The sequence below is a fragment of the Coccidioides posadasii genome, chromosome 3 (assembly GCF_018416015.2).
Source record: "Coccidioides posadasii str. Silveira chromosome 3, complete sequence".
Lineage (NCBI taxonomy): Eukaryota > Fungi > Ascomycota > Eurotiomycetes > Onygenales > Onygenaceae > Coccidioides > Coccidioides posadasii.
In genome coordinates this window covers 2994297-3021661 of record NC_089409.1, presented here as the reverse complement: position 1 = coordinate 3021661, position 27365 = coordinate 2994297, and the positions used below count along the sequence as shown (strand labels likewise).

Sequence of the window (27365 nt, the reverse complement as noted above, 5' to 3'; positions counted from 1 at the left end):
GTGTTCGTTGTTTGGGCCCCTGAGGCGGTCATCATCCCTGACATTTCCCAGAGGCTAGGATTAGCCTTTTCGTTTGAACAATCATTCTCTGGGCATGCCTTTCCACCCGCAAAACTTCCAGTCCCGCCTCTCTTCCTCGCCCAGATCAAGCATGTATCAGTTGTCACTCTCAAACAGGGTTTGAGATAACCCCGATTGAGCTGCGGAACCCTCAACACCATCCTCGTCCAAGTGACGCCTTCCCGCCAGATCGCCTCCGTGCGGTCTACACTTCCTCCCAACCCCCATTGACTGTCCGCGGTCTTCGTTTGAAGCATTGGATCGACTTGAGTGTCAGTGTTTCCCCCAGGCCCACTGTTCTGCATCCAAGCCTCGATCTCTTCCTTTTGATCGGGGGATTTCAGCTTCTGGTTGTAGCGGTGAACTCTAACCTAGCTTCCCAATCCAGAGTACTTAGGCCCCCTCCAAACGACGTCCATCTCAAGGGCAGTCCATATCCTTACATTCACGAGCCTTTTACCGTCGAGCTTTGTGCACTTAGCAATGCTACACACCCAAGATTCTAACCGATAATTGCGAGTTTCCAGAGGCTACAGCCTAGTTCACTCCTATTCGTCTTTTACTGTGTGGCACGTTGAATGCGAGGGTGGAGAACTGAACTATTGCAATCATGTCGAATAGAGCTGAGCCAGACACACCTCATTCTCCGAGCCCTCTACGACGTGAACGAGCTCCAACGATCACAATCGATACTTCCGCGGTCAATTCCACACAAGTCTCAAATCAGGAAGAAGGGAGAGGGTCATCGAGCGAAAGCACACGGCCCGGTTCGAGCTCGTTGGCTGCTGGGCAACTGATCCCGTCAATTTCACCGACTGAACTACGACCCAGTCCTTCTCTCGAAGGACGAGAATATCGGGAGAGTAGGCCGACTTCACCCCATAACGTCTCGTCACCGACTTCGAAATGGATTGATTCCAGCAGCTCGAATTTCCTGGCCGTTCCTGGAGCGCGGTCTAGGGGAAATTCATTGGATTCGGAAGATGCTGTGAATTCGTCTAGTTTGTATGGTGGGGATACTGTCGCTCTGTCTTCGTCTGCAACGGACACGCCGATAAAAGGGTCCCCGGAGATAGAAGATATTACAAAGGTCAAGGATGCGCTCGCACCGGATCCCGGTACTGAAGCCGATTTTGAGGTAGAAAACAACAAATTTGCTTTCTCACCGGGGCAGTTGAACAAGATGTTGAACCCGAAAAGTCTGGCTGCATTCTACGCTCTCGGAGGGCTTGCTGGAATTGAACAAGGCTTAAGAACCAACCGCGATACTGGTCTCAGTTTTGATGAGAGTTTGCTGGATGGAACCGTGAGCTTTGAGGAGGTAACACGCCAAGGTGGCTCCCCGAATTTGAAGCCCAACTCTCATTCACCACCTCCGAGAGTGGATACAGCCCATGCGGAGTCCGTAAGCAAGAGCAGCGGTGCCTTCCTCGACCGAAAACGCATCTTTAGTGACAATCGATTGCCGGCCAAGAAAACGAAGTCTATTTTGGAACTTGCGTGGATTGCATACAACGATAAAGTCCTGATCCTACTCTCTGTCGCTGCAGTGATATCTCTTGCATTAGGTATCTATGAAGCAGTGACAGCCAAACCGGGAGAGCCAAGAGTCCAGTGGGTGGAAGGGGTTGCTATTATGGTTGCTATCTTAGTGGTCGTCGTTGTCGGGGCGTTGAATGACTGGAAGAAGGAACAACAATTCGTGAAACTCAATAAGAAAAAGGAGGATAGGAAAGTCAAGGTCATACGTTCCGGAAAGTCTGTTGAGATATCCGTGTTTGATGTCTTGGCTGGTGATGTGATGCATCTTGAACCTGGAGATCTTGTTCCGGTGGACGGTATCTTCATTGAGGGGCACAATGTGAAATGCGACGAATCTTCTGCCACCGGTGAATCAGACCTTTTACGAAAAGTTCCTGGCGACGAGGTTTACCGGGCAATTGACAACCATGAGTCTCTCAAAAAGTTGGATCCATTCATCCTATCCGGGTCTAAAGTCTCAGAAGGAGTTGGTACGTTTCTGGTTACGGCAACAGGTGTTAATTCCTCCCATGGCAAAACATTACTTTCGTTACAGGAAGAGGGCCAAACAACTCCACTGCAGTCAAAGCTCAATATACTAGCAGAATATATCGCCAAATTGGGCCTTGCTGCAGGATTGTTGCTATTCGTCGTGCTATTCATCAAGTTTCTGGTACGTCTACGGGGAATTGAGGGCGGCTCAACGGAAAAGGGCCAGGCTTTTCTTCGAATCTTCATCGTTGCAGTCACCGTTATCGTTGTTGCTGTGCCTGAAGGCTTACCTCTTGCCGTTACATTGGCCCTCGCCTTCGCAACCACCCGAATGTTGAAAGATAATAACTTGGTGAGACTGCTAAGAGCATGTGAAACCATGGGCAACGCTACAACTATTTGTTCCGATAAAACTGGCACACTTACCCAAAACAAGATGACTGTTGTCGCTGGCACCTTTGGCACTGCTTCTCGATTCGGCGACAATGTTGCTGCTGCATCTAGTGGACCTGATCAGTCAGAAAACAGTCAAGGAACCGCAGACTCCAGTGAAGTCCCGCCGGCTGAATGCATTAAAACATTGTCATCAGATGTGAAGAATGTTCTGAAGCAGAGCATCACATTGAACTCGACGGCGTTCGAAGCGGAGGAGGACGGCGAAATCACTTTCGTGGGCTCTAAAACGGAAACGGCATTGCTAGGGTTTGCACGCGATTACCTAGGATTAGGCTCTCTAAATGAAGAAAGGTCCAATTCTGAGGTGGTACAGCTTGTTCCATTTGATTCTGGTCGGAAATGTATGGCCACGGTTATCAAACTCCAGAAAGGAAAGTATCGAATGCTGGTGAAAGGCGCCTCCGAAATCCTTATCTCCAAATGTTCAAGGATACTGCGGGATCCCACGGCCGATCTTTCTGATATTGCTCTCTCAGAAAAACACCGTTCAACTCTCAACAGCATGGTCATGCATTATGCATCGCAGTCCCTCCGTACTATCGGATTGGTATACAACGATTATGAGCAATGGCCCCCCCGCGGAGTTCCAACCCAAGAGGACGATCGTCGACTTGCTTCTTTTGACGCTGTCTTCAAAGACCTCGTTTTCTTGGGTGTTGTCGGCATTCAAGACCCGCTTCGCCCTGGCGTGGCTGAATCCGTCCGGCAGTGTCAGAAAGCCGGTGTCTTTGTACGAATGGTTACCGGAGATAATATTATAACTGCGAAAGCAATTGCGCAATCGTGTGGGATTTTCACCGCTGGTGGAATTGCTATGGAGGGTCCTAAATTTCGAAAGTTGAGTTCTTATCAGATGAACCAGATCATTCCAAGATTGCAGGTTCTTGCGCGATCAAGCCCGGAAGACAAGCGAATTTTGGTATCTCGACTTCAAAAGCTCGGTGAAACGGTGGCAGTAACCGGTGATGGCACCAATGATGCCCCTGCTTTGAAAGGAGCTGATGTGGGATTCTCGATGGGTATTGCTGGAACTGAGGTTGCAAAAGAGGCGTCGGCCATCATTCTCATGGATGACAACTTTAATTCTATCGTTAAGGCAATGGCCTGGGGTCGAACCGTCAACGACGCTGTTAAGAAGTTTCTGCAGGTGAGTCGGCATTCAGGGCAGCAGCCGGTTTGGCTATCCACATTTCTGATTTGTCCATCTAGTTCCAAATTACTGTGAACATCACTGCGGTCTTCTTGACGTTCATCTCGTCTGTCGCCAGTAACGAAGAATCTTCTGTACTTACCGCCGTTCAGCTCTTATGGGTCAACCTCATCATGGACACCTTTGCTGCCTTAGCTCTTGGTAAGTAACACTTCATTTGCGTGGGAGTTTCCTATAATACTGATCATATCCTAGCAACGGATCCGCCGCCGGATACTATTCTTGACCGCAAACCGGAGCCGAAATCGGCGCCTCTAATTACTCCGACAATGTGGAAAATGATCATAGGCCAGTCGATATATCAGCTAGTCGTGACCCTTATCCTCAACTTCGCGGGCAAAAACATTCTTAACTACGGCCATTCTGAGGAAGACGAAGCACGATTCCGTGCTCTAATTTTCAATACGTTCGTTTGGATGCAAATTTTCAACCAATACAAGTGAGACATCTTTTGCTCTTTCTTGTATATTCAGAAGGCTAACATTGACTAAATTGAAGCTCCCGGCGTATTGACAACCAAATCAATATTTTTGAAGGATTACTCAGTAACAAATGGTTCATTGCTATTCAGTTTATCATCACAGGAGGTCAGGTTCTGATCATTTTCGTGGGTCGCACCGCGTTCGCTGTCCGTCCCCTCAATGGAACGGAGTGGGGTGTTTCCGTGATTCTCGGTCTCATATCGCTACCTGTTGCGATCATCATTAGACTGATACCAGATGAGTTCCTCCGCAAACTGATACCCCGTTTGTGGTCCCGGAAACCTCGCAGTCCTCGAGTGTTTGTCTCTGATGAGGATCAACGATATGAATGGAACCCGGCATTGGAAGAGATCCGTGATCAGCTACAATTCTTGAAAACGGTGCGAGGTGGAAGACTCAACCATCTTAAGTATAAGCTTCAGCACCCACAGACGTTGCTTCCTCGGTCGCGAAGTGGTTCAAGGTCCCGAGACCATTCGGTTCCTCCAACTCCACAAGGCGATAATGAAACTGAGGTCAACGGTCGCGTCCCATCAACGCCAGATTCACGCATGAGGAACCGTGGTCGCTCGAGGTCAAATTCTGCATTTGGTCCTGCTGCTGCTATGGCAGGTATAGTTGCGGGAAGTATTGCAGGCTGGTCTCCTGTTGAAAGAGCCGGGGGTGAAAATGATTCGATTAAATTTTCACGGTCGGGTCCCGGGGCCCTCGATCAGCAGGAAGGTATTGAAATACATCCTGACACTCGGGATGACGACCCCGTTGTCAGCGATTATTCTACCACCAGCAAGATACCTCCAAGCCAGAATCCGGATTTAGTTCCAGACTTCATGCACGCATCCTCTTCTAATCTACAGCAACCTCGCCGGTCAAATTCCCGCCAATCTGCATCTAGGCATTCGGCGACGTCGTCTGCTGGAAACCAACCAAAGATATAAGTCTTGTGGGCGTGCGGTTGGTATACGCCACTCGATTCCTTTTTTTTTTTTTCTATTTTTCTTCGCTTCTTCTCACTCATAGATTTCTACCACCTTGGGTCTCATAATCGATGCCTCCTACCATACTATTTTATTAATGGTTGGCTGATGTTGAGTTTTATCTGACTTTATCATGGCTTATTGCTCTGCGAATTGGTGTTCTAGACTAATCTTTTATGGCCTCTGGCTGGAGTTCGGGCTGCTTTTTATATCCGCTGTCGGGTCACTCTCTCCGTCTTCCCTTTCCCAATCATACAATTTGATCCGCCTTCTTTTTATTTCTTTGCCTCTATCTTTGCCTCGTGTCAATGGCGAAATGGTGAGTTGTTGAATCCCACAGATATCCCAATTCACTCATCTTTTTCTTTTTTTTCAAATCCACTTCTTTCATTCATGGTGTCAGGTTGGAAGGTCAGGCTGGGGACTCGTGTGTGTTTTCTCTTGAACCGCCTGCTCTCATTTTCTTCTATTTGTTCTAAGATACATACATATTCCCTCTACAGAGTCCGCTCGCATGTGCTATTAATTCCTTTACCTTTTCGTTTACTACTTATCAGTTCAATTACCTCTGTAAATATGACCGGGTTCTACACTTTTGTAAATGACTACTGATCTATAAGTGATTCTCTTCATTCTTGGGCTTGACAGACAAAATCGAATAATTCCACTGGAATCTTGCGACTGCTTTTTGCCTCACCGAAAATAAGGCATATCAGCTACCAGGGCATTGGACCTGCTGTGAAGAGGTGCACCTCTTGTCTAGGCTATGATGGTTAGTGCTTAAACACTCCATCTGGTGACCAGCGCCGGCCACACAACCCATACCCGAAAAGCCAGGAGGAAAAAAAAAAAAAAAAAAAAAAAAAAAAAAAAAAGAATAGAAGACTTTTTCATCCGCTCGGCTGGAGTCGAACCAGCGACAACCCGGTAACAAAGAGCACTTTACAGCCGGGTGCCATAACCAACTAGACCACGAGCGGTTAGCGCACAAATAAGGTTTTGAATCTTAAATCAATGAAGGGGAAATTTTTGGATCAGGCGCTCCGGCCAAGATGATAGTTAATACAAGTCCCATCGGGGTTTGTTGACATGAACGAAGTGAGCGGACTTAGCCGCAGTCCTTGGCTTCAAGTCGAATGACAGCTCTGGAAGTCAAAGCTGGAATTCGCGCTTCCATTAATCCAGAAAGTTTTTGACCTGTTACAAGAAAAGCGAGAGCGGAGGAGTCGAGTGGTCGGTCTTAACCACGGAGGATGGAGTAGCACCTCTGCATATGTATTTTGGCTCTAGTGGTATCTATGTAGTACGAAGTGAAGATCTTGAAAATGAAAAGGAATATATCGCAGAAACATGACATCTTAGTTTACCAAGTGGTACTTTGCGTCCAACCGCATTATTCACATGTGTTTTGGGTCGAAGCTTGTCGCGATGTTAGTGGATGAACCTTGGCTTGATTAGAATAAAGTTCCCGAGTATTGAGCCTTGACGCCTGGCCCGCTCGATTCACAGGAAGCTGCCCATTTTATCAACATCCACATGGTTGCCCAGTCATATACAAATTGACAGCCCTAAGCCTCCAAACAAAGGTCTTGCGTCACCAAACTTGGAGCCTCGAACGCTTAGCCGGCGCGTCCAGACTACCTCTTTAACTCAAAGCTATTTTTCAACAGCCACGTTTCTTATATGAAATCTGATGCTTCATAGCTACATCCATAACAACGCTTGTTTCTGCCGATGACAATATGAGTTTCTCATACCTTGCTCAAGAGGGGAGAAACGTCCTCTCAACGCTCATCCATGGAGTTGTTGGACCAACCCTCGTTCCGGCGTACCTGCTGCTGGTCTCCGCACTGCGATACAGGAGAATAAAGCAGATGCAGAAAGAGTTTAACTACCCTACAAGGGAGTCTTTGGCAAACATGACAGATGACGATGCGTGGAAGATTCTGCTTATCATCGGCCAGCTGGAGTTTCCTTTTACATACCTCAAAGCTTTGCAGTTTGCTTTATTTAGAGTAAAGCAACCATATCTACTTGGCATGTCAAACGGCTCTAGACGCACCAGCTAACATATTCTTGTGATATATACTTGCAGACTTATGGCATCCCTACTATATCTGGCCTTCTCACGAAAACTTCTGAATTCTCGAAGCAACAAACTGCGATGAAGCGCTATGCAGATACATCCGTCTTGATTGCCGAATTTGTGGGCAACCCGCCATCCTCTTCCCGAAGCCGCGAAGGTATCGCCCGCATGAACTACATTCACTCTGTATATCGCAAATCCGGCAAGATCCTCGATGACGACATGCTCTACACCCTCAGTCTCTTTGCGCTCGAGCCCGCCCGATGGATCGACCGACACGAATGGCGCAAACTAACCGACTTGGAGAAGTGCGCGCTGGGGACGTTCTGGAAGTCAGTTGGGGATGCAATGGAGATTGACTACGGGAAACTACCATCTTCCAAGGAGGGATTTAAAGACGGGCTACAATGGCTTGATGAAATCCGTGAATGGAGCGAAGCATACGAGAAGAAACATATGGTACCCCACGAATATAACAATCGGACTGCCGAAGAAACGGTTACGATTCTGCTTTGGACCGTTCCGCGTATACTCCGGCCCTTGGGGCGGAAGATGGTGTATTTTCTGATGGATGACCGTCTGCGCACTGCTATGATGTACATTGCTCCGTTTTCTTTTGTCGATACTTCTTCCTTGCCCCCTTCTTTCTTTTTAATTATCTTTTTATTTTTTATTTTTTTTTTCCCTTCTCTCTCTCCGCGTCAATTGGCACTCTGACAGTTTTGCACGAACTAGGTACGAGCGCCCAGGCTGGATCTACCGTTTTATATTTTCGAAGATCTTCACTATTCGAAAGCTCCTCCTGCGCTATTCTGCCCTTCCCCGCCCAGACCTTTTCAAAGTGAGGCGGATCACCACCGATCCATCCGAGAAACCCCCTCATGCTCTCCTCACATGGGAGGGTGCACCTTTCTATGTCAAGCCAACATTATGGAACCGCTGGGGACCGTCCGCTTGGGTCAAGAGGCTGCTCCAGCTGCCTCTTCCTGGAGACGGAGGCGACACGTATTTTCCTAACGGCTATTACACACCTGACGTTGGACCCCGTGCGTTTGTGGGGAAAGGGCGTGATCATTACGAGCAGACGACGGCGCGATTGAAGACTGAGCGAAGGGGCCAGTGTCCGTTTGGCGTGGCGAAATAATTTCTAGTGGGAGGAGAGTAGCATAGTAGTGGCAAACGGGAGAGACCACGAATCATCGATGTAACGGGGCAGGGATGGTGGGATCTCTGCGAGTTTATCTACATATGTATGTATGGAGTACGTACGGAGTACAGGGAAGGGTATTCAACCTTCCTCGATGTTCCAGATCCCCCAGCCGGGGGGAGGATCCGAGGCCGTACGGAGTACGGAGTACCCTGCAGGCGATTAGAGAACAGAATCAACAGTCAGATAATGAGAGCAATACTCCCAAAACTCCGCCGTCTGCACAGCGTAACAGTCGCCAGTTAGCCACTATTTTCGCATTGCCAACGCAACCGGAGTGGTTGGACAGGCCGGTCTCGGTGCGTCGGCCGCCAGTCGGCTTCCAGGGATATCCAGCAATAGCAGCACCGGCTTATGTCACCAGGGCATAGCGGCCCCACTTTTCCTGCAGCTTCCCCACAGTTTCTTCTTTCATCACTCGGTCTGGGCGCTTCTGGGACCGAGCATTTCCGGTGGTATCCAAGGCTATCCTGCTAAGCTCGCAGCCAGCTGTTTCTGGCTTGGACGAGTCCTTTCGCCCATTGAAAAGGCACCGCTTGGGGATCAAGAACAACTCCCCGGCACAACCTCAACACCGTTCCCCCTGTCATTGCCTTTCCCCTCCCTCCATTCCGCCAGAAAAGAAAACAAGATGATGCGTCTCGGCGCGAGGCACCTTGCCCGTCATGTGGCAGCACCAAGAGCCACCATATATCAAAGTCAAAGGTCCATAGCACCCCTCGCTTCGTCGTCAGTTCACCACCGCTTCATTGCTACGACTGCTCCAACCATGGCGAATCTTGCTGCTTTCAAACCCCCGGCCATTCAGAATGAGCCAAATGTAGGTCCTGTCACTCTTGGGGGGTTTTGGTGTCACGCTCGACGCTGAGATAACACCTTTGTTGTAACGGCAGGATGGCTAACCATTGTTCCTTTACCGCAATCTAGCTGCACTACGCCAAAGGCTCTCCAGACAGAGAGAAGCTCCAACGAGCAATCAAAGAGTTCAAAGGAAAAGTTCCTGTCGAAGTACCCGTTGTGATTGGCGGCAAATCCGTGAGTTTGGCTGCCCCGGGATCACTTTGTCTCATTTCCTTTCCCCAAAGGAATCTGACCTGGAATGTTTCTTCCACTTAGATCAAAACCGCGTCTGTCGGTACACAGCACAATCCCTCTGATCATGCTCAAGTAGTAGCAAAGTATCACAATGCCACCCAAGAAGACGTCAAAGCCGCCATTGCTTCTGCATTGGAGGCAAAAAAGAGCTGGGAGACTCTTCCCTTTGCCGATCGGGCAGCGGTCTTCTTGAAGGCTGCTGAATTGATTAGTGGCAAGTATCGATATGAGATGATGGCTGCGACGATGGTAGGCCAGGGAAAGAACGCATGGCAAGCAGAAATTGACGCCGCTGCGGAGACGTGTGATTTCTTCAGGTCCGCATTCCCCATAGCTCCCTTCTTGCAAGCCAAGCTTTTCGATCCTAATAGGCTTCAGGTTCAATGTGCATTATGCTTCTGAATTATATGCCCAACAGCCAGTTCACAATGCTACTGGTGTCTGGAAGTGAGCACTCTCTCCCTTTGGGTTGTGTCTTACCACTAGCGACTAACTTGCGAATAGCCGAGTGGAGTACCGTCCATTGGAAGGTTTCGTTTATGCTATTTCTCCATTCAACTTCACCGCGATCGGTGGAAATCTTGCTGCAGCCCCAGCTCTCATGGGAAATACCGTCATCTGGAAGCCATCCCCATATGCCGTTGCCGCCAATTACTTGACTTACAACATTCTCGTCGAGGCCGGTCTTCCTCCAGGCGTTATCCAGTTCGTTCCTGGTGATGCTGAGATGGTCACTCGTACCATCCTGGACCACCCAGACTTTGCTGCCTTGCACTTCACAGGGAGCACCGCAGTTTTCCGTTCCCTGTACGGAAAGATATCCCAGGGTGTCGCAGATGGCAAGTATAAGGGTTACCCACGTATTGTAGGCGAAACTGGTGGCAAGAACTTCCATCTCATCCACCCCAGCGCCGATATCCAAAATGCAGCCCTGAATACCGTTCGCGGTGCTTTTGAATTCCAAGGCCAGAAATGTAGTGCCTGCTCCCGTGCCTACGTCCCAGCGTCGAAGTGGGATGAATTCCGTACTAGCCTCGTCTCTGAAGTTGAAAAGCTCAAGATAGGCGGCCCGGAGGATTTCACCAACTTCATCGGTCCCGTCATTCACGAACCTTCCTTCGCCAAGCTGTCTAAGGTCATCGACAACGCCAAATCCGATAAATCACTCACTCTCCTTGCCGGCGGCAAATACGACAAATCTAAGGGTTATTTCATCAATCCGACTATTTATTCCACCACAGATATCAACCATCCCCTCCTCTCCACAGAACTTTTCGGCCCCGTTCTCGCTATCGTCGTCTATGACGACGCCGCCCCCAACGCTTTCGAGTCTGTTTGCAAGACGATCGATAGCACTGGCCAATATGGTCTAACTGGCGCGGTCTTCGCCCAGGATCGCCAGGCAGTCCGCTATGCTGAAAACAACCTGCGTGCCACTGCCGGAAACTTCTACATCAACTGCAAGTGCACCGGCGCTGTGGTCGGCCAGCAGCCATTCGGTGGATCGAGAGCGTCTGGAACCAACGACAAGGCGGGAAGCCAGGCTCTCCTGGGCAGATTCGTGAGCATGCGGTCTATCAAGGAGGAATTTGTTCCTATCAACAGCGTCTTGTATCCTAGCAACGAGTAAATGGGAGGGAGAGGCGCGAGTCAAAAATGGGGAAGGTTTGGGCGTTGTCATTACCAGCACCTTTGTTGTCGAGCAGGTACTTTGATTTGAAATCTAGCGTTATTTTCCATATATCCCATTTCGAAACCTACCTTGTCTCTCTGAATTTAGCTAGATGCATGAAATCTGGGTATTAGTTCGGAAAAGGGCAATGAGTGGCATGATCTAAACGCACCCCTTCTTCTGTATCAATGTCGCTCTAACATCATGAATGTCCCGTGGAATATGTTCATCGGCCCACTCCGATGATGACGGCCCTGCCGTGGCCTCAACTTCAATTTCTTGGTAGTCCTCCCTGGTGTTGCAATGCCTCAAGCCGGCTCCGTGAAATATGTTTGGAACATGATCAACAGGGCCCTTTTCTCACGCATGGTATGAACATCGGCCAGATAGCACTAGTGACGACAAAGACAAAGATGGGTAAAACGGGACTTCAATGTCAATATTGAAAAGGCAGAATTGAAAAGCCTTCGGGGCTAGGTTGCACCTTGAATTAATATTTTGTATGGTTACGCCTGCATGATTTGAAAAGTACAAGTAGCTGTGTTAGTCACTCATCTGGTGCATTAAATTTACTGTGAAAATCCCATGCTTTTCTTCAATGGCCAATTAATAAGTATTAAAAGAGAGGAAAGTAGTCATCGCTCAAATTAATATGTTGGTTGATACTAACATCAGGCTTGAAAATCACGCACAGGGGTATATGTTGTGCTGTTTACTCCTCTCCCTCCAAGATTTCCTCCTCGACACTGATGGAAAGTTAGCACTAATTAAACTAATGGCAACTAAGGTTCTGTGGGACTTACTACTCCTCCTCACCCTCGGAGATGCTGGCATCCTGGTACTGTTGGTATTCACTGACCAAGTCGTTCATGTTACTCTCGGCCTCAGTGAACTCCATCTCGTCCATACCCTCACCAGTGTACCAATGTAAGAAAGCCTTGCGACGGAACATAGCAGTGAATTGGTCACCAACACGCTTGAAGAGCTCCTGGATGGAGGTAGAGTTTCCAATAAAGGTGGAAGCCATTGGGAGGCCACGTGGAGGAATAGAGCAAAGAGCGGTCTGGATGTTGTTGGGAATCCATTCAACAAAGTATGTGTGGTTCTTGTTCTGCACGTTGCGCATCTGATCCTCAACTTCTTTCATGGAGACCTTGCCACGGCTTGAAAGTATGTTAGAGAAGATCAACAGCGGAGGACAAAGTGCGCGGAACTTACAAGATCGCGGAGCAAGTAAGGTAGCGGCCATTACGGAAATCAGATGCAGCCATCATGTTCTTGGGATCGTACATCTGCTGGGTCAATTCCGGAACGGTGATGGCACGGAAAGAGTAGGCACCGCGGCTGGTAAGAGGAGCGAAGCCAACCATGAAGAAGTGGAGACGAGGGAACGGAACCATGTTAACAGCCAGTTTACGGAGATCAGAGTTGAGTTGGCCAGGGAAACGAAGACAGGTGGTAACGCCAGACATGACAGCGGAGACCAGATGGTTAAGGTCACCATAGGATGGGTTGGCAAGCTTGAGAGTCCTCATGCAGATGTCGTAAAGAGCCTGGACCCAGTCAGATTCTGAAAAGACAATCATCGCCCACACTGATATGTTTGCCTTACCTCATTGTCAATACAGAAGGTTTCATCTGAATGTTCAACCAATTGGTGAACAGAGAGGGTTGCGTTGTATGGTTCAACAACAGTATCTGAGACCTTTGGGGATGGGACAACGGAGAAAGTGGCCATCATACGGTCTGGGAACTCCTCTCGAATCTTTGAGATCAACAAGGTACCCATACCGGCACCAGTACCACCACCGAGGGAGTGAGTGATCTGGAAACCTTGGAGGCAGTCGCAGCCTTCGGCCTCACGACGGACAACATCAATGACCTGGTCAACTAGTTCAGCACCCTCAGTGTAGTGGCCCTTTGCCCAGTTGTTTCCGGCACCGGATTGACCGAAAACAAAGTTATCGGGACGGAAAAGCTGGCCAAAGGGGCCGGCGCGAACGGCATCCATGGTACCGGGTTCAAGATCGACGAGAACGGCGCGAGGAACGTATTTCCTGCCAGCGGCCTATAGAAAATTATTTAGCGGAAAGTGCTCGCTGGACGAAACTGGAGAGTAATGTTACCTCGTTGAAGTAGACGTTCATACGCTCGAGCTGAAGGTCAGAAGACCCAGCATACCTATATCTGTGTTAAACATCTCTAATTCGCGTGTTATGCGATTGTGGGCAACGCACATGCCGGAGCTATCGAGGCCATGTTCGCCAGAGATGATTTGCCTAAAAAGGACACACATGTAAGCTACAGCGTAAATGCAGGTTGTGTGATGGCTGGGTAGCTGAGCTTACCAGAAAGCGGCACCAATTTGGTTACCCTACGTGCAGAGGTCGGGTCAGATATCAACACTCCCAATCCAAAGGATTCGATCGAAGCTATTTTCAAAACTTACACACTGGCCAGTTTGGAGATGAACCTAAAGATATGAGAGAAGGTTAAGTTAGCAATGGCGTTGATTTGAAAATAATTTCAGGGATCTTGAGTATTCGGTGCAGGGACTGGCGGGGTTTGTAGGATGAAGGAGACCTTGCTTGACAAAAGCAAAGCGTGTTATGATATGAGAATCGACTTACAATTTCACGCATTTTGGACTGAGTTTAGATCCGAGAGAGGTCTGATGAAAGATGCGAGGGTGTAGGCGGTGGTTGAAGCAGAAGCACGCTGGGAGACTGCGAGAATGTCGTTGGGTAGGAAGAAAAGAACGGCGGTGAGGTTGAAAAAAAAGGGGAGGTGGAAGGAGGTACGCCTAAAGGGCCAAAGCTAAGCCGGTCTGAGTTAACGATTGTTTACATTGTTTGTGTGGCAGGCACCGCGAATCCAGTGAAGAGCGGGCGTTTGGTGGGTCGATTATGTAATTATGTCAACAATCCGTATCCGGTTTAGCGCCCTCCGACGCTTTTGGAGGCTTTTGATGGGCATCCTTTGGTAGAAGCTCTTTCAGGCAGCCGAAGCAATCTGTCCAGTTACATATACATAATGCGCTGAATTTGCCCTCTAAACAGACTATGAAGTGGTTGCCTCGGGCTCTGCCTTCTTGTTTTCAATCCACGATCCGAACTCCTCCAGCCGTCTAGCCTCTTCATCATCATTGCCAACTTCCCAACCTGCACCGTCATCTTCATAGTCATGGCCCTTCGTGCTCGACTTTTTGAATCGCTCACGCCCGTCAGCAATGTACGCTTCGACTTGAGTACCGCCAAAGAATCGGCCATGCATCATCTAGATGGGGAGATTAGATCCAGTGCTATCATTTCGCTAAAGCGATCAACAAAGGCGGGGATACGCACCCGCACGCATGCTTGCGCGGCATCGGGATCCTTAAACCTGACTGTCACAACTCCAGATTCTTCTTTATCGTACATCACCACGTTGGTAACCTCTCCTAGCTTGGAGCATTCATCTCGGATATCCTCCTTAATGTCAAGGATTGCGGCCGGATCTTCCTTTTATTATGGTTGTCGAGTCAGTGAACCATCAAAACTAACGGCACTCCCTTCCCTCATATATCAAAGGGAAAGAAAGAAGAGAACTGTAATAACTCACCTCAAGCTCCTGGAGCGTAAACATGTGCTTAAGTATCACAACCTTCTCCCATCGTCCTGATGGCTGAGTAGCTGCATCTTCTTCGTCCCAGTCCGCAAGTTTACTAACGACAAGCATCTTAGCGTCAAGGTAAGGAAATTTGAAGGATGTGCTGAAGGGCTGAAACAGCACGGCACCATACTTCTTAAGCTTCTGGGTCTTTCTAATAATCTTTGCCTTGTCTCTCGCGTTTGGTTTCTCGGGCGCTTCTTGTTGTGCTTTGAATGAAAAGTCCGCTTGCTGGACTTTCATTTTCCCTTGCGGGCCGGGTTCGCCGAATCGGAAATCTGAATCGTCAAGCATCTGAATCGCAAGATTGACGGATTCGGGCCGGAAATATACCACCAGCGCATCTCCCTTAAAATTTCCGTTCTCGTCCGTATACATCTTTATACGTGGTCGATGGCTATCAATTTCTTCGGCGATGACCCCGCATTTGCAAAAAACATCATTTATCTCATCGACGGTCGCATCTAAGGGAATTGAAGTGACATATACTGCAGTGTTCGTACGGGGTTTTTTGGCTTTGTGCGTATTATTGCCGGCTCCCTAGATTAGAAGTAAGACCAAGGAGTTAGACAATACTTTGATCTGGTGAGATGGCGCATGGCAGACAATGGACTTACGTCGTCGTTCTGCTTCCGCTTCTTCCTTTGTTGCTTAACGGCTGGCTCGTTCTCATCCACGCCTTTAACCTTGTACGCTTCTCTCTGTTGCTCGACAAGAGAGTCATCCAGCTATGCATTCGTCCAGCGGCCGTAAAAAGGGGTCCAAGCAGTTAGAATCATGATCCGTCCAGCTCGTGGTAACTATGAAAGCATTGAACCCACACACATGGAGAGAGAGCACACGCGAAATGTGGAAGAGGCGTAGGAGTGTTTGCCCAGGGCCCCAATTGGTGTACTCATCTCTCCATGGAGAAAAGGCGCTTCATAGCGACACGGGGAGTTCTAGGACATGCGGAGGCAAAAGTGGAGTAGTTACCCAAGGTATCCATCTCTTTAAGACCGTATCGTATGAATATTCTTCACCATCTTCCGTTTCCAGAATGAATTTATTATCAAGTTTCGAAAAAGAGATTCGGGGATCGCTGTCAAACTGCGAAGGATCGGTTGGAAAGCTCGGGCGGTGGGCACTCTCAGCAGTGAGGCTTGGTGGCTCGTCCATATTTTGGTATTTATCAAAGGGATTTCGTGAAGCGAATGGGATAGCAATATTGCAATTTCATATGGATAGGGCACAGATCGGAACAATGAACATTGAATTGATTTAAAGAGGGGTTCAGCGGTGAGGCGACAATCCTAAGCTCAAGCATCTGGAGCTTCCAAGGTCTTGATCGGGTCATTTGCTCTTATGGTCAGCTTGCTTATAGCTAACTTCGAGCCGCTTTTACCGTGATTAGTCACCCAGTTCCTTGCTCGTGGTCGACCATCAGTTTACAAAGAAATCGCCATTTCAGACACGAAAGTCAAACAGAAGCAAAGTCGGAAAGGCAATATATGGAAAAATGATTTTAATGTCCAGATCCTCTAGGCGCGATTGAGCATGGATAAGGGAGTCTTCTTCTCTCACTTGCACCAGCCAAGGCAAAAGAAATATCTTCATTGTATAAACTTTACGGAGTACGGTACAGGGTACAAAATTGGTGATTGTTCTCGTAAACAGGTGACTGGCGGGGAATATCGATACGGATGACGGGAACTGTGGAGGATGAGTGGGCTGAGATGAGGAGAGTGATAAATAGCAGCAAGCCTGTCGCACTACGGAGTGGTTAACTTCTAGATGAGAGATAACTACCTAGACCTCACAAGAATCCACTGGGAAAACCGACCCTCTTCGTTCCTTATTTCGTTCCAACGTACGGAGTACGGGACGTCCTTTTCCGCGAATTCATAGTCAACTTATGTCTCATCTGGCTAAAGCACTCCATAAATATTAATAGGTACATATCGAAAAAAAAAAAAAAATCAATCTTTTACTAATTCTCCATCAGGACTCCTTTCCAGACCCATGTATTTTTGTCGAATTAACCGAGTCACCGTCGGATTTAGGCTCAGACTTGTCCGTCTCAAATCCACTGCTTACGTCTCGGGCAATCTCCACGTAGTCATACTAAAGAGATTGTCAGTATGACGAACAGCCATGTCATCTTTGTTTATGAAACTTACTGCAAACTCCCCAATTTCTGCGTCATCGACTCCTATAATCTCATCCTTTTCACTCGCGCGAAGGTGTAGACCGGGGATCAAGTTGATCAGAAATAGAATGATACAACTTCCGATGAAGGAATAGGCTGCCCCAGTCACAGAGTCTGCGAGCTGGTAAGCGAGCTGAATATAGTGCTTATTGAGCCAACCTCCATCGATGTAGGTGGCACCATCGAGCCTTGCGATATAGTCCCTGAGATCCAGTTAATGCATGAAGGGAAAGAAACTATATTTGGACGAGCCCCCGTTTCACTTACGCTGCGAATAAACCCGTGAGTAAATTTCCGATAATTCCTCCGACTCCATGAACGGCAAAAATATCCAAAAAGTCGTCAATGCGCATGAGATACTTCAATTTCGTGGCATAGTTGCATGCAGTCGCCCCGACTAACCCGAATATCACAGCCGCCCATGGCGGGACGTATCCCGATCCAGGGGTAATTGCCACAAGACCTGATATTACCCCGGAGGAGAAACCCACTGCAGAGAATTTTCCGTTCAGGCGATAATCTAAGAGGCACCATGTAACACCACCAATGGCGGCAGCCAAATTGGTCACAATGCCTGCCATTACCGCTCGCAAGATTGCACTCAACGCAGAGCCGCAGTTAAACCCAAACCATCCGAATCACAGAAACACCGTTCCAATGACAACGTGAGTGACGTTGTGTGGACGATGATTGAAGTCGCTGGTACCTTGCCCTCGTCTCTTCCCGAGCATGAGGGAATACGCGAGGGCAGCGACACCGGAAGCGATATGCACGGGAGTTCCACCAGCAAAATCGAGTCCTCCCATTTTATATATCCAACCAGAGGAGTTCCATGTCCAGCACGCAAGAGGATCGTATATAATTGTGGTCCAAATGAACATAAAGACGATGCATGGTGCCATTCGACCATGTTCTGCAACAGCTCCCACTGCCAATGCAACTCTAGATTATAACGCATTGTGAACATTTGAATCCTCTCCGGAACCAGCAGGCTCAACTTACATGATTGCCGCAAACATCCCTTGGTATAAAGCAAACAGTATATCCGGGATCTTTGAGCTTCCAACGGAGGGCTGAGCAAGGACACCCTTGAAACCAAAGTTCTCAAGGTTACCGATGTAGGCTCCAGCAGAATGGGAAAACGCGAGAGAATAGCCCCAGAAAAACCACTGGAACGAGACAACTCCAAGTGACATAACGGATAGCCATATCAGCGAAAGCGCGGATTTTCTGCGAGCAAGCCCAGAATAGAAGAATCTGCGATACCATTAGGACGAGAAAATTGGACATAAACTCAAGAAATGCAGGAAAGGACATCGTACCCAACACCAGGAATCATTAGCAGTACTAAGGCTGCACATGTAATGATCCATGTAATATCACCTGCCTAAAGGAAGCAATTTATAAGTGGGCGCCGTGTTTGGACAAAGCTCACATTAATGCACGTTGTAGAACACATTGAGGTCAACTTCCATCGAGTTTCCCCCAGTAGCAATGCTCCCGTTATAGGGCACTAGCACTGTATAGTTCAAAGTGCTCAGGTTTGGCAACTCTGACATGGCTGTGGGTCTCTTTCGGTTCGTTATTGCCCGGGGGTCCTTGCAATATGCAAAAAAAGTCTCTGTTATACGGCCTAGTTCGTTTCTAAGAAAGCCCGATGTCGAGAATGCATGGGAGAGACTTCGGTATGAACATGTACCAAGATTAAAAACCTTGACTGTCAAGGTCAGCGGGCACATATATACCCGGGGCTGTGAGCCACATTGTCGACCTCGCTCCCGAATTCATCCTACGCCTATGGCAACTCCGCTGAATAGCAACAAAGTGGACTATTCTTATCATCAGACGGTAGACAATGGGGAGATGAGACATCCATACTCATAGAGACAGAGTGCGGAAGTGCCGGGTGTTTTCCCGGGGCAATGTTCAGCCCCGATAGTTATCGTTGTTGCGAAATAGCCTTGACGAGGAGCATTTGTCCATTCCAACGGGAGTGGGATTTTTACCTAACTCAAAGATCTTATCAGCTCCCCGATTAGGCAGCGCTTGGCTAATAATGTTTTTCGACGGTAGCGTCTTTCTTTCAAGTGAGCTCGTGTTCTCCCAGCCTTATCTTGCGCTCTGGGTTTATCTGGAGTTGCGCTTGGGAGTTTTGCTGATGGTCAGATAGAGAAAGGCCCAGCCAATCAGGCTCAGGATGCGCGACAACCCAAGATAGCAAAGCGTGGCGACCAATCAGGACAACTCTCCGCGAGGATGCCGAGGAGTCATCCGTCGAGCTTCCACAGACCGCGGCGGGTTTTCCGGCAAGTTCAAGACCCGCAACTGGGGGTTTTAGGTGTCAACTCCCTGGTTCACCAATTCTGTGATGGCAGATATCACTTCTTTCGGGTCAACATTCGCCTCAAGTCGACCCGCCAGAAGCCTTGTTTCAATTTCGCTCGTTCTTTTAACGAGCGTTCTTCCTCGGCACTAAAGTCAAGATGTATGTCTAGGACATACATACATGCGGACGATGCTAACATTGGAGGATTACATGTTTCACTTTGGAGGTTGCATGGAGCATAACGAGAGACAAAATAAGGAATGAGGCGATTCATTCCCCAAAGTAGTGAGAATTTGCCCACCTTGTACAGTTTATCCCGTATAAAATATAAAAATCTTTTCACCGCACTCCGTATGGGGTACATAGGATCGAATTTCTCAAGGGGGCATTGTGCAATCGATATATGCCTCGTCTCGTCGAACCGACCAGTAGGTATTTTTGATTTCGTGAAATTATCGTTTAATCGTTCTCTTATTCCTGAAAAAAGGTCCTGCCTTGGTCAAACTGCTGGCTGAAATGGGTATTTTAGCCATGAGGAGTTCCAGTGTAACTCCTCTGGACCTGTTAGACACGCGCTGGAGGGGGTTATTCCGTAAAGTTTCATTGGGAATAATAATTCTCAAATGTCTCAATTGTAGGCAACCAGTAACCCAAGTTCGGACGAAACCTAATTGCTGTGATCATTTTGTATGCTCGCTAAGAAATAGGGAGAAACCCATCCACTGCTAGGGCTGTAGAAGCGTTCTAGTTAGTCAACCGTGCCAGCAATTGGGGGCGCTGTCATCATAAACAGGACAGTTAGTCAACTATATCACTGTCTTTGTGGGATATGCTCATAGTTAAATTGCTGATTTAGGATTTAGGGGGTCTGTACTCCGTACAGAGAATGAGGTCTGTCAACACACGGAGAGTAGCGCTTCTTCTTCACACAAAGACACGCACATAATAGGATTCTTCAATACGGCGCGGAAAAGGCCATTCAGCAAGGTTGTGGCGGCGAACGCTGCACGCCAGGCTCGGCAGAGGCTAGTCCTGATTCAGTTGGCCTGCTTGTAGGAAAACCCAAAAACTCCACATGATCGTGGCACCTTGTAAACTAGAGGACCCCATGAACAGAGAGTCCAGACTCGCTGCCAATACATAAATGCGGCGATGACCCTGCTTCAAATCTACGGACTATGGAACGTCGGAGACATTCCCTACACGGCTCGGACTCTTCGACACCCACCGACTTCTATCCTCTCCACCCTCCATTCGTGCTCCCTGGACAGGAAGATTTCGAAGTTGATATCCGGGACGCGGATGACCAGCACGACACGCCCTTGGTCACCTCCTCGGGAGCCACTGTGAACCAAGTGAGCTCGGGCTATCGCAACTCTCCAGTTCTCGCGCCACCTGCAATATATCCCCAATGGACGCCGGAAATCCCCAGGCACTCTCGAAGTGGTAGTGCGGGAGCTTCTGCCGCCACCTTCGAGAGACATACCCCTTCCGACATGTCTGATCGAGAGCTGAGACCGCAGCGGCCGAGTGGTCCAGCCAGAACGCCATCTAATACATATGCTCCCCCACGCAGACCTCCCCAGTTCTCTACTCATTCGAGTAGCCAGCTTTCATACTCGGCAAAACGACCTTCCCGGCGTGACCCCAATGCCCAGTACCGCGCCCAAGAAAAGGCGTATGTCCAAAGAGTAAGACAAGGACCGCCAAACGAATGGCTCAATTTTGGTTCTCAGATTCCGGGCGTGCCTGATATTGACCTGGATCTCGAAGACGAGTCGCCATCGTCCGAGCCTTTCGACAGCGACCCTTACGACGTCGAGGCGCACTTGGTACTGGAGGATGAGAACATACAACCCACTTTGGAAGAACTGCAGAACCCAAAAATCCGGGAAAAATTGGAATGGCACTCTATGTTGGCATCCGTCTTAAAGGGAGACGTCGTTAAGCAGGAGAAGCGGCGACTATTTGGGACTGGCGAGCCTAAAAGCCTAACTGATATTAACGATGAAATCTGGCTTGGAATTCGGGCAAGGTCCTGCGGCCGGCTAGAAGCACTGCAGAAAAAGATCATCGAACACGAGAGGGCTCAAGTAGGCCCTATCCTAGAAGAAATTATTTCGTTCAAGATCAAAGGCGAAACGGAAATCGGTAAACCTCCCGTGAAACAGGTGGAAGGTATTGTTGCAAAGATCGAGAAAGTCGAAAGCCTGTACTCAGTCATGCGTGAGCTCAAGGCTCACCATAAGCGTGCTGACTCTGAGGAGTTTACCGCGAGCTGCGATGCCATCATCTCATGGCATAATACGACGCAGCTTATTAACACTCAGTTTGCTATCCTTCAACGATGGGTCGGCAATGAGGAATTAAATTTTAATTTACCTATCACCAAGCCTTCCCATGCTGCTGATCTCGCAGATGAAGGGTCTTTCCTTGATCGTATCATGAAGGAGGATGGCTTAAAATCTTTGCAGGGAGACGGCAATGTGGTGGATGGAAACGGCCAGACCAGAAAAAACAGTATGTTAGATGGGATTGGCGAAGTTATCAAGAAAGCAAAGGCCACCCTGATTGAGAACTCCGAAGCATTTGTGGAGCGACACCTGCCTCCATACATCGAAGAATTGCTCATCTTGATTAGTTTTCCTTCTCGCCTCATCGTGGAAGTCATTCGTGTTCGACTTTCCTATGCCAAGAAAATGAAGGACCCTGGACAGCAGTCTCCTATGTTGCTTGACCAGATGATTGCACAATTTCAGATTTTAATGAAAATTGCTGTTGAAATTAAGCAGCGATACCTTGTTATCTCTGAACCGGAGCCTGGATGGGAGCTTCCTCCATGTTTTGAGGAGAGTTTTGATACTGTTGTTGTTGACGCGTTGAAATACTACTTTAAACTCTTGAATTGGAAGCTGAGCGCGAACAAGAATACTTTCAAAGAAGCGGAAATTTTGGAGCAGGAATGGGACTTTTCCAACGAGATTGGCCGCCAGTTTGAGGGAGGGGATATCGAAGTTGCTGAACAATTTAGGTATGTCAGCTGACCCCTTGGATCCATATCGATCAAAGCTAAAGCAGGTTTTTAAGCACCCTAACTGCGAAGGCTCTTCAGCGATTGATGCTTCATTTTGAGCGGGAACTTCTCGGTAAACCGGAAGGGGATGCCGTTGAATCAGAAAAGCGCTATAAGCAAATTCTGGACTCCGTCCGAGTACGCCAACGAAAACTATTCCGATTTTCCCGATTCCTTCGTGAACGGTTTGAGAATGCAACCGAGTTCCACCTAAAGGATGATATCGTAGAGACTTTTTCGGAGGCTCTACTGGCATCAGGCCATTTCCTTGTTACGTCGCTCGATTCTGTCGGGCAGAAGGGTGTGTCTCTGATTGCATCACCTTCTTTATATGGGCGTCCCAAAGATATTCAATCAATCCTTGGAACTTCATTCCGTGCTGAAGATGTCCCGGAGGATCCGTCAAACCCATATATCCTTGTCATTCGTCCTGAGAAACCTTTCCCTTGGAGCGGGAAGAGGATGGAAGTCGACCTTTTGGAGCATCCAACGGACGTGCGATTGGGCAAGTTGCGTTTAGTGGCTGATGGCTCTCAAAAGCGTCTCCAAAGTGCCCGGGCCGAGCTCACTCGACTAACAGGCTTGGAATTCGACGTCACAGTGGAACAGCGGGCGAATCTGGGTCGAGTGAATGTCGAATTGAACAAAATTAAGAAAACCGCATGGAAGCTTTCAAATACGATCATTGATAGCGTGGAAATCATTCGAAAACAAAACCAGGGAGCCGGCAATCAGGAACTGATTCAGTCCTGCTTTGCTTTCGCCACTGAGTTCGGCAAAAGATCTTTGATGTACTTGGAGCCTACCCGTCGGTCAATGAATCACGGTAAACTAGTAAGACTGGGGGTTGATTGGGTTGCGTTTGTTTGTGACGACTGTGACGCTGCAGATCGAAGGACCTTCAAATGGGCTGTTGCAGCTCTCGAGTTTGCCATGGCCATAACGCATGGACATAGCATTCTCTCATTGAGCGATGAAGACTACCAATTGTTACGTGCCAAAGTTGCAGGCTGCATGTCAACGCTGATATCACACTTTGATATTATGGGAGCACGGTCGACTCTAGCTGCGAAAGCGGAAAAATTACAGCTTCTATCCGGGAAGCTGGACCTCAGCAAGGCCATGGACGATGCTGAGGCGGAGCAGGCTGTACACGAACAGCGATACTTGCGTGTAGCCGAGTTGGAACAGGCAAGGGCGGAATTGGACAGTAAGAGGCGGCCGCTGGGCAGAGTCCTAGAAGGTGTGAATGAAGCGGATCGATCTCTCACAGTGCTTTCTTCATCGGCCACGAACGTCACCCTCCGGTGGCAGCAAGGCCAATTTATTGGCGGAGGTACCTCCGGTTCAGTCTACGCTGCTATCGATCTCGATACAAGTTATTTGATGGCTGTGAAAGAAATTAAACTTCAAGAGCCGTCTGTTATTCCTGGTGTCGCCCAACAGATTCGGGACGAGATGGCTGTTCTTGAGGTTCTTGACCATCCTAACATTGTTTCGTATCGCGGTATTGAGGTTCATCGTGATAAGGTTTATATATTCATGGAATACTGCTCTGGTGGATCTATGGCCACGCTCCTTGAACATGGCCGAATTGAGGATGAAACCGTTATCATGGTTTATGCACTTCAAATGTTGGAGGGTCTTGCTTATCTGCACCAAGCGGGAATTGTCCACCGGGACATCAAACCTGCTAACATTCTCCTGGACCATAATGGGGTCATTAAATATGTTGATTTCGGGGCGGCCATGATAATTGCCCGCCAAGGCAAGACTCTAGCTGCTATGGATCAGTATGGAGGAAATCACAAAGATGCTACGAAAGAGCCCCACGCCCAACGCAAGAATCAAAAATCTGTCACGGGCACTCCTATGTATATGTCTCCGGAACTCGTCCGTGGAGAGGTTGGGCATGCAGGGGGCCGGCATGGCTCCATGGACATATGGTCTCTCGGCTGCGTCATTCTAGAGATGGCCACCGGGTTACGTCCATGGGCGGGTATCGACAATGAATGGGCGATCATGTACAAGATTGCACAAGGAAATCAGCCTCATCTTCCGACCCCAGACCAATTAAGCGAGCTGGGCATCGATTTTATTAAACGTTGTTTTGAGCTTGATCCCGCCAAGAGGCCCAGCGCGGTAGAACTGTTGCAGCATGAATGGATTGTTACCATTCGACGCCAGGTTGTTGCTGAGCCGCCAACCCCAAGCAGCGAGGCTGCAAATAGCCAGACGTCTAGTTCGACGAGCAGCAGACAAAATTCAAGCATGTTTTGATTTAGATCCTTGTTTGATGTTGCTACCCGTTATATATACTTCTTTGGGGAAGATTTACTATCAGATCTTTGACTCTCGATACTCCACTTGCTCAGCACAAAATATCCCATGAGCGAAATTATATTTTTGTTTGCTATTTTATACCACAAAAATGCAGCCAAATACTCCATACCCCTCGTCCCTCAATACTCTTCAATTCCGCATCAGTGTATATGCCTTTTGCTTTTGCGACGACTGTTCCTATCTATCTTTAAACTGGGTCATCTTTATTTGCTAGTCACAGTACATTGCGTTCCATTTCTTGATATTCCATGACTTTTTAATATTTCCATGTGTATAATCCGTACGCGGAGCTCTCTGTTTTTCTTTAGCACAATGCGCTGATGGGACTTTAACAATGCACGCTTCTCTGTGACCATTGTATGGCAACTGACCAGTGCATTGATATCCATTTTTCCTTTCGGGTTCTAGATATAACATTTGACATGACAGATATGAATGTAAAGAAGTTTGAAGTGTGACTTATATCTACATTTTTGGTTGTATTGTACAGAAATGCCCTGGAGCCAAAGCTAAAGCTGCACAATGAGAGATTTCAGCCTAATTTTGAAGAACTGACCAAAGCTTATTAACCATGTAAGAGAATAAAATCCAAGTTAGAAGGTTTTATGAAAGACTATATGTGGTGCTTTCAATAAGCAATAGAGCTAAGAGTGGAAAAATGAGGCACAAACGGGGGTCCAGCGTACTCAACAATGCAGGAAAGAAGGAACACCAATTCCCCAAGCAATTATTTACCTGCAAGTAAAACAAAAAAGGCATGATCAACTGAGATTGAACATCAACCGGGAACGAATAAGTCACATAAAACAAAAGCAGAGGCCAGTGGATTGACTGAAAAGAAACGACATGGATATCATCAAGGGAAACAAAGTGTTAGAGAAAATGATCTTCTCGCACATAGATGTGGTAGAGCTGGTGCACCACTGGATATGTAAACTGCACCTCACTTGCTTCAGCAACAAAAGAGAGGGAAAAAAAAAAAAAAAAAAAAAAAAAAAAGAAAAAAAGAAAGAACTCCATGTTCGCCCCTTTTAAAGTTGGTCCCTCCAAGTAAGACATTCCTAGCATAAATCATGAAACGCTGCCACATAATTCTTCGATATTTAACCCAATTGCGCTTTGAACGCCAGGCATAAAGGTCTTCAGCGAAATTCCATGGCGCCGAAACACCCGCGATTATCAACATGCTCAAGCTCGAGTTGCTGATACCTGTACATTTCAAAAAATCGTTAGCGGTGCACATTTACAGGACCCATGGTAGATCTCACTTTTCACTCTTCGCATGGAAGTAGATACCGCTAACGGTACCCTTGGACTGATTAAAGCAAATATAATAGAATCCTTCAAAGCTTGCACCGTTTATGGTTTTGACACGATGATCGGGGACCAGGAAATATTCCTTCCACCTCATGAAGATATGCTCTCTCTGCGCAAAGTTCATATCTGTAAAATCGGGCTTCCTAGCCATTTTAGAGACAGAACGCCACGCAGGGAAACGATCCCAATGCTGCAGGTCAGTTTTATCCGTCGCACCCCAGGATGGGTTCCGCGTTTGGAACTTATGCTTTGTGCCTATTAGTTCGCCTTCAAAATACGTCGTGAGCGTAGGATGGTCTTCGGTAAGGCCTAGTGTGCGATTGAAAATTAGTGAAGGAGCGCGTGGGAGTAAGACGAAGCTAGACTAGTAATTCATCAAACGCACCTTGGATGCGGAGATAGCCACAAAGAAAGGACTCCTCCATGTTGACGTTTTTGATTTCCACATCCACATTGTACTTTTGACGGTCGGACTGCTGCGTCCCAACGAACTTGCTACCTGCTCTAAGGTACGAACAGGGGTGATCGGGAAGCAACTGAGAGCGAAGTGAGTAAATATGTCCTTCTAGCTTCTGAAACAATCCATTCAAGGTAGTCCTACCCTGACGTTGGAAAAATCATGACTGAGTGAAGTCATATACGAAGGTGTAGCCACGGTTGAAGATCCGGCCGGGGAGAGCGGTGGTTCATTCTTGATTTCCGTTGACTGGGTGGATACGGACGTTGTAGGACTTGAAGCTTCGTGTTCACCGTCCGATCGGGCGTCTTTATTGTCAGTGGAAGAGGCGTCTTGTAGAGTAATAGGCGTGTCCAGCTCTGGCCGCAACTCTGACGTCGCAATTAGACCCGGAACATCGTATGCATCATGCGCGAGCAGGTTGATTTCTGTAGGCGTATTCCGGCCGTCGGTTCGATCGACAATGTCTGGAGGGCAGGTTCCTCGCGCAGAGAGCGCATCCAGGGAGAGCGAGGCTAAATGTGGAGAGGTGACGCTCGGGGTCGGCATGGGAGGCAATCAACCAGCTGCTATTCAAGCGAGACACGAGGACATCAAGTATGGCGGAAAAGAACCACAGTTAGAAGTGAAAGAGAAAGAAATATGATGAAATTCAATTCAAAGTAAAGAAGTAGACCATTGTGCGATTCATGTGGTCATTCAGGCCGTAATGCTGGGAAGAGGCGAGTTCGGCGAGCTGAGCGCGGCAGTTCAAT

At 48.1% G+C, this 27365-nt stretch overlaps 9 protein-coding genes and 1 non-coding gene across 11 annotated transcripts; 4 read left to right on the top strand and 6 right to left on the bottom strand.

Moving 5' to 3' along the window:
• Positions 1-670: 670 nt before the first annotated feature.
• Positions 671-5159, top strand: D8B26_005898 (uncharacterized protein; the record flags this gene model as incomplete). The annotated part of the gene is made up of 4 exons (XM_003070075.2): positions 671-3676; positions 3739-3880; positions 3935-4178; positions 4238-5159. 4 exons carry the CDS (start codon positions 671-673, stop codon positions 5157-5159), a joined length of 4314 nt encoding a protein of 1437 aa, XP_003070121.2.
• Positions 5160-6091: 932 nt separating this feature from the next.
• Positions 6092-6178, bottom strand: D8B26_005897. Its single transcript has one exon. It is a non-coding gene; the product is annotated as a tRNA-Tyr (tRNA).
• A 762-nt stretch (positions 6179-6940) lies between these two features.
• D8B26_005896 (uncharacterized protein) lies at positions 6941-8691 on the top strand (the record flags this gene model as incomplete). Of its 2 annotated transcripts, XM_003070076.2 has the most annotated exons (3): positions 6941-7213; positions 7294-7880; positions 8020-8691. In XM_003070076.2, the coding sequence occupies 3 exons, from the start codon at positions 6941-6943 to the stop codon at positions 8426-8428; spliced, it is 1269 nt and encodes a 422-aa protein (XP_003070122.1). In that variant the 3' UTR covers positions 8429-8691. The 2 variants fall into 2 exon arrangements, with proteins under 2 accessions (XP_003070122.1, XP_065981108.1); XM_066125027.1 differs by having other exon boundaries at positions 7294-8691.
• Positions 8692-9024: 333 nt separating this feature from the next.
• On the top strand, positions 9025-11401 carry PUT2 (1-pyrroline-5-carboxylate dehydrogenase). The gene is made up of 5 exons (XM_003070077.2): positions 9025-9311; positions 9419-9526; positions 9608-9903; positions 9965-10033; positions 10091-11401. Exons 1-5 carry the CDS (start codon positions 9123-9125, stop codon positions 11214-11216), a joined length of 1788 nt encoding a protein of 595 aa, XP_003070123.1. The 5' UTR covers positions 9025-9122; the 3' UTR covers positions 11217-11401.
• A 354-nt stretch (positions 11402-11755) lies between these two features.
• On the bottom strand, positions 11756-14045 carry TUB2 (Tubulin beta chain (Beta tubulin)). The gene is made up of 9 exons (XM_003070078.2): positions 13889-14045; positions 13708-13731; positions 13607-13632; positions 13496-13537; positions 13385-13439; positions 12871-13326; positions 12477-12811; positions 12062-12421; positions 11756-12004 (listed from the first exon to the last, which is right to left on the bottom strand). Exons 1-9 carry the CDS (start codon positions 13898-13900, stop codon positions 11971-11973), a joined length of 1344 nt encoding a protein of 447 aa, XP_003070124.1. The 5' UTR covers positions 13901-14045; the 3' UTR covers positions 11756-11970.
• Positions 14046-14157: 112 nt separating this feature from the next.
• Positions 14158-16138, bottom strand: D8B26_005893 (uncharacterized protein). Its single transcript, XM_003070079.2, has 6 exons — positions 15882-16138; positions 15524-15634; positions 15040-15446; positions 14859-14961; positions 14603-14758; positions 14158-14534 (listed from the first exon to the last, which is right to left on the bottom strand). Exons 1-6 carry the CDS (start codon positions 16062-16064, stop codon positions 14319-14321), a joined length of 1176 nt encoding a protein of 391 aa, XP_003070125.1. The 5' UTR covers positions 16065-16138; the 3' UTR covers positions 14158-14318.
• A 748-nt stretch (positions 16139-16886) lies between these two features.
• On the bottom strand, positions 16887-17675 carry AMT1_2 (ammonium transporter Amt1; the record flags this gene model as incomplete). Its single annotated transcript, XM_066125026.1, has 3 exons — positions 16887-17009; positions 17066-17297; positions 17362-17675. 3 exons carry the CDS (start codon positions 17673-17675, stop codon positions 16887-16889), a joined length of 669 nt encoding a protein of 222 aa, XP_065981107.1.
• Positions 17676-17732: 57 nt separating this feature from the next.
• On the bottom strand, positions 17733-18653 carry AMT1_1 (ammonium transporter Amt1; the record flags this gene model as incomplete). The annotated part of the gene is made up of 4 exons (XM_003070080.2): positions 17733-18036; positions 18097-18351; positions 18417-18481; positions 18540-18653. The coding sequence occupies 4 exons, from the start codon at positions 18651-18653 to the stop codon at positions 17733-17735; spliced, it is 738 nt and encodes a 245-aa protein (XP_003070126.2).
• A 1945-nt stretch (positions 18654-20598) lies between these two features.
• Positions 20599-25374, top strand: SSK2 (Suppressor of Sensor Kinase (SLN1); the record flags this gene model as incomplete). The annotated part of the gene is made up of 2 exons (XM_003070081.2): positions 20599-22451; positions 22508-25374. 2 exons carry the CDS (start codon positions 20599-20601, stop codon positions 24771-24773), a joined length of 4119 nt encoding a protein of 1372 aa, XP_003070127.1. The 3' UTR covers positions 24774-25374.
• A 469-nt stretch (positions 25375-25843) lies between these two features.
• On the bottom strand, positions 25844-27159 carry D8B26_005889 (uncharacterized protein; the record flags this gene model as incomplete). Its single annotated transcript, XM_003070082.2, has 4 exons — positions 25844-26045; positions 26105-26462; positions 26539-26689; positions 26755-27159. The coding sequence occupies 4 exons, from the start codon at positions 27157-27159 to the stop codon at positions 25979-25981; spliced, it is 981 nt and encodes a 326-aa protein (XP_003070128.1). The 3' UTR covers positions 25844-25978.
• Positions 27160-27365: the final 206 nt, after the last annotated feature.